Below are 9298 nucleotides of genomic sequence, written 5' to 3'. Positions count from 1 at the left end.
GGAAACGTACTGGGAGCCAGTGTAGGTCTTTTAAGACCGGTGTTGAGTATGACATGTCCCCCACCAGAGGTACCGTCCCTCCCAAGAAAAAGAAAAGGCTGATTTAAATAGGAATCTAGTCAGATCCATTTCATTCAGCACTGCTTACATGAACTGGCACCAGCTCACCAGGGTTTCAGAAATGAGCTTTTCTGGGAGCTGGCGCTGTGTGGACTACAGGTGGTCAGTGGGCTGGTGGGCACCGGGTGCAGAGACTGCTGCAAAGACGAGGACCGAGTGGGCGACAGGGGTCTTTGAGGGACCCAGCTGGGCTGGACTCCCACCCGCAACGTGCACACTCCGTCCAAGCGCCCCCTGAGAGCCAGTGTGGTGTAGTGGTTAAGAGCGGTGGACTCATAATCTGGTGAACCGGGTTCGCATCTCCGCTCCTCCACATGCAGCTGCTGGGTGACCCTGGGCTAGTCACACTTCTCTGAAGCCTCTCAGCCCCACTCACCTCACAGAGTGTTTGTTGTGGGGGAGGAAGGGAAAGGAGAATGTTAGCCGATTTGAGACTCCTTCAGGTAGTGATAAAGCGGGATATCAAATCCAAACTCTTCTTTCTTCTCCCGAATCGCAGCCCACCCCCCCCACTTCTCATCTCTACGGTTTGCAAAAGTCAGAATAAACCAGCTCTCTCCCTATAAAGAGGAAAAAAAGAAAGAAATGAGCTTTTCTTGCCCCTACCTGAAGATACCAGGGTTTAAACTTAGGCATATTTGCGTAGAAAGTACATGTTCTGCCACTGGGTCTCGTTTGGCCTGTGCCCTAGAAAGAAAATTGAGATTCTAGCCTTCGGGGTTGACTTAAAACAGGAAGAAAAGGAGCTTCCTGATACAGTAGATTAACTGCAAACAGCTCTCCAGAGTTTTAGACAGGTAACCTGTCTCACAGCCTACCTGCAGATGCCAGGAATTGAACGCGGGGCCTTCTGCATGCAAAGCAGGGGTTCAAGACCCTTCACTTGAAAAAGAATGTAAGGTTCTAGTCCTCATGTTGTTCTGAATAATGGGCAACGGGTCTTCGGGGTTCCAGGCAGGGGTCACTTCCTAGCCCTGTCTGCAGCTTGAACCTGGAGCCTTCTGCCTCTGAGTTTTGGTCCATTCCTAAAGATACAACGAGGCCCTCACGTTTCTGGATAAAGGGCCGATTTAAAAAGGAATAGAGGAATCTGCCTTATACCAAACCAGGCGCTTTGTCCAGCTTAGCTCAGTGTTGTCTACGAAATGGCACCGTCTCCATGCTTTCAGACCGAAGTTTCTCCCAGTCCTACCTGGAGACGTCGGGAATCGAACACAGGACCTTCTGCATGCAAAGCATATGCTCAGCGGCGCTTCCCCACTGACCTGCCAGCAGCGCGAAGAAAACAACCAACCCTAACCTTTCCCCTACTTAAAGGCAGTTTGGGGGAGTTTTTTTGCTTCCCCGCCGCCTCTGGGCAAAGCTTCCTCCATCGCTATGAGTTGCAGATGTTTTGAGGAATGGAAAGCAGGAACCGCAACAGAAATACCCACATTTCCGCCCTTCCCCTGCCGCCTCCTGAGGTGTTTCCAGCAGGCAGACATTCCTTGCAGTTTGGTACAAATGACTTGCTTGGCGCAAGCCAGAACTCGCTGGGAAACTGGAAAGCTGCAGAAAGTGTGAAGCTTTCCCCCTCGGCCGTAAAGCTAGAACTTCGAGCAAAAGATACAAGAAGAATCTTCTAGGTTCTGCAAGATCACATTCACCCGGTGCTATACCAGCTGCACTGGCTCCCGGTGGGGTACAGGATCAGGTTTAAGGTGCTGGTTTTAACCTTTAAAGCCCTATATGGCCTAGGACCCTCGTACCTACGGGACCGCCTCTCCTGGTATGTCCCACAGAGGAACTTAGGTCTTCAAACAAAAACATCTTGGAGGTCCCAGGCCACAGGGAGGTTAGGCTGGCCTCAACTAGAGCCAGGGCTTTTTCGGCTGTGGCTCCGATCTGGTGGAACGCTCTGCCACAAGAGACTAGGGCCCTGCAGGACTTGACATCTTTCCAGAGCTGTTCCACCAGGCCTTTGGCCAGGGCACAGCCTGACCCCCTCCACTGGCAATCTTCACAGAACTTTAGCCTAATGGTTGCCATCATTTTGAGTTGAATTAATTTTATAATGAAATGATTTTAGAATGTTGTACTATTTTATTGTTGTTAGCCTCCCTGAGCCCGGCTTCAGCTGGGGAGGGCGGGATATAAATGAAAATTATTATTATTATTATTATTATTATTATTATTATTATTATTATTATTATTAGGTGCTGCAGCCGATTTAAGAATGCAGGTTGAGCCAGGTTGGCCAAAAAGGCCAGCATCCTGCCCCTAAGGACCTAGGAATCGAAGATAGACTATCTCTGGAGCTGGAGGTTCCATAAGGAACACATCAGGAAAAGCTTTCTGAGCGTAAGAGCTGTTCGACACCAGAATGGACTGCCTTGGGAGGTTGTGAACTCTTTTCCCCTTGGAGGTTTTCAAGGCCATCCGTCACGGATACTTGAGCTGAGATTCCTGCATTGCAGGGGGCTGGACTAGATGAGCTTTGGAGTCCCTTCCAATTCTACAATTCCGTGTTTCTAAGAGCATCAGAAGAGCCTGACTGCTGGATCGGGCCAATGGCCCACCTTAGCACAGCACCCTTCTCCCGCAAGCGGTCAAACGGATACCCCAATGGGTAGCCCATTATCGGGACCCAGGCACAAGAGTGACGCTCCACCAACAGCAGAGCTGGAACGCAGCCGTCGTGGCTGGGAGCTGCCGAAGCGATGTGGTAGGCGAGCAAGCTCCTTGCCTTATTTACGACTCGGGCCTTGAACCCGAGCCAGCTCCGAAGAAACCGCTCCAGGCCAAAACCTCAGGAATGTAAGGCGATACAAACCCGAGAGCTCGTCGGAGGGCGTGCAAAGCAAACAAGAAGTTCTGTCGCTCCAGCATCTTCCCGCATGGCACGTAGGAGGTACCGCGGTTTGATCCCACGCATCTCCAAGGCTGGGGGTGTGGTGGGAGCAGGTCTAAAAACCCCAGAGAGCCACTACCAGCCAGTGCAGACAGTAACGGGCTAGATTGACCAATGGCCTGAATTGCCAAACTTCCCATGCCCCGATTTAAATCAGAACCATGAGGACTGGGTCCTTGTTTTGTTTTTAAGGGGAAGGTACAGAGCAAAGAAGGGACGCGGGTGGCGCTGTGGGTTAAACCACGGGGCCTAGGACTTGCTGATCAGAAGGTCAGCGGTTCGAATCCCCGTGACGGGGTGGGCTCCCGTTGCTCGGTCCCTGCTCCTGCCAACCTAGCAGTTCGAAAGCACGTCAAAGTGCAAGTAGATAAATAGGTACCGCTCCGGCGGGAAGGTAAACGGCGTTTCCATACGCTGCTCTGGTTCGCCAGAAGCGGCTTAGTCATGCTGGCCACATGACCCGGAAACTGTACGCCGGCTCCGTCAGCCAATAAAGCAAGATGAGCGCCGCAACCCCAGAGTCGGTCACGACTGGACCTAATTCAATTCTAATCCTGAGAGCAGTACATGTGAAAAGGATCTAGGAGTCTTGGTTGACCACAAACTTGACATGAGCCAACAGTGTGACGCGACAGCTAAAAAAGCCAATGCAATTCTGGGCTGCATCAATAGGAGTATAGCATCTAGATCAAGGGAAGTAATAGTGCCACTGTATTCTGCTCTGGTCAGACCTCACCTGGAGTACTGTGTCCAGTTCTGGGCACCACAGTTCAAGAAGGACACTGACAAACTGGAACGTGTCCAGAGGAGGGCAACCAAAATGGTCAAAGGCCTGGAAACGATGCCTTATGAGGAACGGCTAAGGGAGCTGGGCATGTTTAGCCTGGAGAAGAGGAGGTTAAGGGGTGATATGATAGCCATGTTCAAATATATAAAAGGATGTCACATAGAGGAGGGAGAAAGGTTGTTTTCTGCTGCTCCAGAGAAGCGGACACGGAGCAATGGATCCAAACTACAAGAAAAAAGATTCCACCTAAACATTAGGAAGAACTTCCTGACAGTAAGAGCTGTTTGACAGTGGAATTTGCTGCCAAGGAGTGTGGTGGAGTCTCCTACTTTGGAGGTCTTTAAGCAGAGGCTTGACAACCATATGTCAGGAGTGCTCTGATGGTGTTTCCTGCTTGGCAGGGGGTTGGACTCGATGGCCCTTGTGGTCTCTTCCAACTCTAGGATTCTATGATTCTAATGGTCAGGGGTCACTTTACCTTTACAGAGCAAAGAGGTAGAGTTGAGCTGGGTTTAAGCCACTTCTGGTGGGAGAAACTTTTGCCTGAAACCTTGGGCGACCCCCTTCCGGGCAGCCAAATACCCCCCCTTTCGTGCCGATTGTATGCAAGGAAAGGGACCCAGCTCTGGAAACATTAAGAGGACTTAAGACACCCCCTGCCCAAAGACTGCAACCCCACCCCCCACCCCTGCAGCGCGGCACACAAACACGAGTCCAAAACAGGTGAACTTGTACAAAAAACATGTTGACAGTTTTTATTGTCTCTTTTAAAAACCACTTAAAAATGATAATCTCTCAGTGGGTAGGCGGGGAATTAAAAATATAACTACCATCTCATCTCGCTCGCCTGTCGCTGAGTCGGTTGCTCCCACCACTACCACCACCACCGCCTCCCCTTCCCGCCCCCCCAACCCTGTGAGAGGGGGGGTCTCAGGAAGGAGGGGGGCCGCTTCTCAAAAAGCTGGCTGGGAGGATGCGGGGCAGGGCGGGGGGGGGGGGCCTTCCTTCATGCTGACAGCCTAGCAGTCATTTCTTCGTATGGCGGGGGGGGGTTGTCGTTTTGAGGCAGGAACGGGGCAGCGAGGCTTATCCGGCCATCGTACGCGAAAGGGCAGGGAGGCCGCAGAAAGGAAAGCCTCCTTGCCCCCCCAACCTCCCCGGGAAGTGGGGTGGGGGGAGTGTTTGAGGCTTTGGGGTGGTTAACCGGAATGTTCTCTGTGTGGAGAAAATGGCCTTTCTTTTTCTTTTTCTCTCTCTGGAGGTGGAAGGGCACACACGCGACAAGCTTGGGGTTGGGTGGGGAGGAAGGGCCTCTGGCGCTGTGGGGGGGGGACGATGCCAGGAAAAGCCTGGCCCGGCTCCGAAATAACCCCCCCCGCCCCTCCTCACATTTCCAGCTCCCCCCCAAGCCCAGCCCCACTCCCGGTTCTCCCCGCCGGAAGCAGCACTGACGGGAGTAACGCCGGTTCACACCATTTATTTACATTTCGGAGAGAAGAGGGGACCCCTCTCTCTGGCGCCGCTGCCCGCGGAATGAGGTGGCCCCCGCGCCGCCAAGGACAGGCCTGAGGAAAACCACCCGCGTCGTTCCCCCCCGCCCGCGGCCACCGTACAAAAGGCGGGCAGGCGAGGATGGGTGGCGACGCCGGGGGGCAGAGAGTGTCTCGCAGGCACGGAGAGCGGGGCAGAGGCTGTAACGGTGCCAAGGTGGGGGGGGGGAAGGGGGCGCCCGAGCGTCCCAAGTCCCGCCAGCGCCCCTCTTTAGAGAGCATTGTCCTCGCTGCCGATGGTGACTCTGGCCGGCCGCTCCAGATCCGCTCTCTGCCGCTGCCTGCGGTCACCCTGGGAGCCGCTAGCGACAAGGCGGTCTTGCCCGCCCCCCTCAGTCACTGTCCGAGCCAACCGCTGAGGAGCCTTTCCTCTTCCGCTTGGTGGGTTTGGGTTTCGTGTCTTCCTCCTCCTAAGAGCAAAGAAAGCCGTGTTTCAATGATATGTAAGTGGTATCTTAAACACCAAACGATCTGACTAAGGTGCACAAGGATGTGTCAAGTACCATATTTTTTACTCCATAAGACACACTTTTTTCCTTCTAAAAAGTAAGGGGAAATGTCTGTGCGTCTTATGGAGCGAATGCGTGGTCCCTGGAGCCAAATTGCCCATGGGCGAAAAGCAGATCATGCTTTCTTTTTTTTTGAAAGAGGGAAGTGGGTGTTGAAACAAAGCCGCTAAGCAGCTGATCGGCAAGAGATCAGACGGAGATAAGGGACTCTAGCGATAAAGGAGGCTGCCTGGGAGGGGGGAGGTAAAGACAGTGAACTTGCAAGGAGAGGACACAGGAATACTAAAACAAGCAATGAGGAGAGAAATTAGAAGAAAAGGAGGAACAAAAAAACTGCTCCAGCTAAGGAAAAGATACTAAAGCAAACAAGAGGGAAGGGGGTGTTGAAAGGAAGCAGCTGATCAGCAAGCGATCGGGAGAGAGATAAGGGACGCAAGCGATAAAGGAGGCTGCCTGGGAGGGGGGAGGTAAAAGCACATGGATCCTCAGGATTTTTGCATTGGGCTACCCCAAACTCACCGTCAAATCACATATGTCTGTGGCCACAGCATGAACCACAAAAATCATACATCCACTGTTTCATTCAGAATATTTTTTTTCTTGTTTTCCTCCTCTAAAAACTAGGTGTGTCTTATGGAGCGAAAAATACGGTAATTGTTGGAAGCGTAAACATATCACATTTATAAATTTTAAATTTATTGTTGTACATTGTTTTAAATGTTTGCTTTACTCCTGGGATTGTACCCCCAAGTGTGTTTTATAAGCTGGTCTCCGACCATAATAAATTATCTGTCTGTCTGTCTGTCTGTCTACCAGAGGGTCTGTTTTTTTCTCTTTCCCCCAAATATGGTGGACATGTAAGAAAGCTAAAGGCTCTGGGGGAATGATATGTAATGAATATTCAAATTGGTTATTCCTGAAAGTCCTGAAGCTTTTCTCTTCGGGATAATAGGGATGGAGGCCCCGGAAAAGATGGTTAAACTATTTATAGATGCAACAACAACAACAGCCAGAACCCTCTAAGCACGGAAATGGAAAGGAGGATAAGTACCAGTCGAGGAGGAACGGCTTCAAAAGTTAACGGTCTATGCATAAATGGTGAAATGGACAGCAAAAATGAGAGATAAAAGAGGCGAACTGTTCGTGGAAGAGTAGAGACCCTTTTCGGAATATTTGAAGAACTATTACGAGTCAAATGAAAACGCGGCCGGGGTTTGAATTATGAGCAGGGGAACGAAAACAAGGATAATTGAGATAGAGGTTAATTGTATTGAAGTATAATATAGAAAGCAGTAGGAACAAGATAGGAATAAAAACATTATGGAAATAAGGGTGGGTAGGCCAAATTTGAGAGAAAACAGAGACTGAAATGTAAGTAAATTTGTAAAACCTGTGAAAATCAATAAATATGAGAGAGAGAGAGAGAGAGAGAGAGAGAGAGAGAGAGAGAAAGAAAGAAAGAAAGAAAGAAAGAAAGAAAGAAAGAAAGAAAGAAAGAAAGAAAGAAAGAAAGAAAGCAAGCTTTGTTTCAGGGGGGTGGGAGAAACAAACTCTTTTCAGCCCGAGTCTCACATTCCCTCGGAGGCAAACAGCCTTTCCACTGCTTTAATACAATTATCCTGCATCTGCATTCCAGCCACGAAAAAGTCAAGGGGTTTCTATACATAGAGACTGCTTTCTCCATGCACTAACGGGCATGATCACAGGCCAAGGGCACATTCCAGCCGGGCAAGAGCGCTCGGGGATGGTGATGGGAAAGTCCCAAGGGCCGGAACAGAGAGGCTGGGGGCCGCAGTTGGGGACTGGAGCTTGTTTGGAGGTTCTAGCAGGGGTGCGCAGCTATCGTATACCCTTGACCGAAGAACGGTACACTCCTTCTATCTGGGATGGTCGTCCTCTTCCAACGAGCGCGCAGCTTCGGGAGGGACGCACATGGAGCGGTGAGGGAGGAAGGGGACACCCGCCTAGCCAGCCAGATCAGCCGAATCAACCCTGGCGATCAATGGGGTGACAGATGTCGCAGCCAGATCGCCCTCACATCCAAGGGGACTGGAGGTTCCCCGCTGCTGCTATGTTTATTTATGAAAAGCATTTGCGCACCACGATTTATACATCGCCGCATCAGGGCACCGCGCGGCAACAAAGCACCACGTGTACCCACGTAACCCAGCACCCGCCACAAAGGCTCGGCTCACCGAGGCGCTGCTGGAGGCAGACTCCTCCTCGTTGTTGGCGGGCTGCGCCGCGTTCTTCCGGCTGCGGGGGCTGGAGACGGTGGCTTTCCGGCGGCTCTTTGGAGGCTTGCTGGAGGAGTCCTCGTACTCTTCAGCCAGGGAGAAGAGGTCGCTGAACCTGGGGAGGGGAGATGGCACAGGGTGGGGCCACGGGCTGTGAAAGAAGCTCTGCACCCAAGAGCATTTTCAGGTTTGGGGGTGGCGGCAGGTCGGGGAAATGCCGGGGTCTCCCTTGCACTCGACCCGGAAGCTGCGGCGAGAACGCTGCAGGATGATGCAAGGCCTTCAGCACCCCAGCTCAGAGATCCGCACCGGTTGTCAATTTGCTGTTTGTATGCAGTCATATACAATATACAGTATACAGAGGGACACGGGTGGCGCAGAGGGACACGGGTGGTGCTGTGGGTTAAACCACAGAGCCTAGGACTTGCCGATCAGAAGGTGGGTGGTTCGAATCCCCGCAATGGGGTGAGCTCCCATTGCTCAGTCCCTGCTCCTGCCAACCTAGCAGTTTGAAAGCACGTCAAAGTGCAAGTAGATAAATAGGTACCCCTCCGGTGGGAAGCTAAACGGTGTTTCCGTGCGCTGCTCTGGTTCGCCAGAAGCGGCTTAGTCATGCTGGCCACATGACCCGGAAGCTGTATGCCGGCTCCCTCGGCCAATAAAGCGAGATGAGCGCCACAACCCCAGAGTCGGTCACGACTGGACCTAATGGTCAGGGGTCCCTTTACCTTTACCTTATACAGTCATACCTCGTTACATTTGCTTCAGGTTAAATCTTTTCAGGTTGCATCCTGCGGCAACCCGGAGGTAACGGAACGGGTTACTTCCGGGTTTCGCCACTCGCATATGCGCAGACACTCAAAATGACGTCACACGCATGCGCAGAAACAGCGAATTGCAACCCGCGCAGACGCGGGTTGCGTTCTGCTCAGGTTGCAAACGGGGCTCCGGAACGGATCCCGTTCGCAACCAGAGGTACCACTGTATTCGCTTAACAATTTGGGGGCCTGTTTACGTGCAAGGCAGCCTTTAAGCCAACTTGACTACAGAACTGGCACCATCCCAGGTGCCAAATAATACTCATTCCACATTGGTAAGCCATCAATCCTTTAGCGAGGTGGCACCTACACTTCGAAACTCCCTGCCGATTGACCTCAGGCTGGCACCTTCTTTTGCTGGGCTCTTTTCTGCGCTAGCTAAAAACA

At 51.9% G+C, this 9298-nt stretch overlaps 1 protein-coding gene across 3 annotated transcripts in view; it reads right to left on the bottom strand.

The window, feature by feature from the left end:
- Positions 1–4526: 4526 nt before the first annotated feature.
- INTS3 (integrator complex subunit 3) overlaps positions 4527–9298 on the bottom strand; it is a 93922-nt gene continuing 89150 nt past the window's right edge. For all 3 annotated transcript variants that reach the window (XM_081173506.1, XM_081173505.1, XM_081173507.1), the window contains 2 exons: positions 8052–8208; positions 4527–5757 (listed from right to left, as the gene is read on the bottom strand). In XM_081173506.1, the coding sequence (XP_081029632.1) occupies positions 5680–5757; positions 8052–8208 (235 nt within the window). In that variant the 3' untranslated portion in view covers positions 4527–5679. The remainder of the gene's footprint in view (positions 5758–8051; positions 8209–9298) is intronic.

The sequence above is a fragment of the Podarcis bocagei genome, assembly GCF_964188305.1.
Source record: "Podarcis bocagei genome assembly, chromosome: 16".
Taxonomy (NCBI): domain Eukaryota; kingdom Metazoa; phylum Chordata; class Lepidosauria; order Squamata; family Lacertidae; genus Podarcis; species Podarcis bocagei.
The sequence above is the reverse complement of the archived record's forward strand: the minus strand, read 5'-3'. Positions and strand labels throughout refer to the sequence as shown.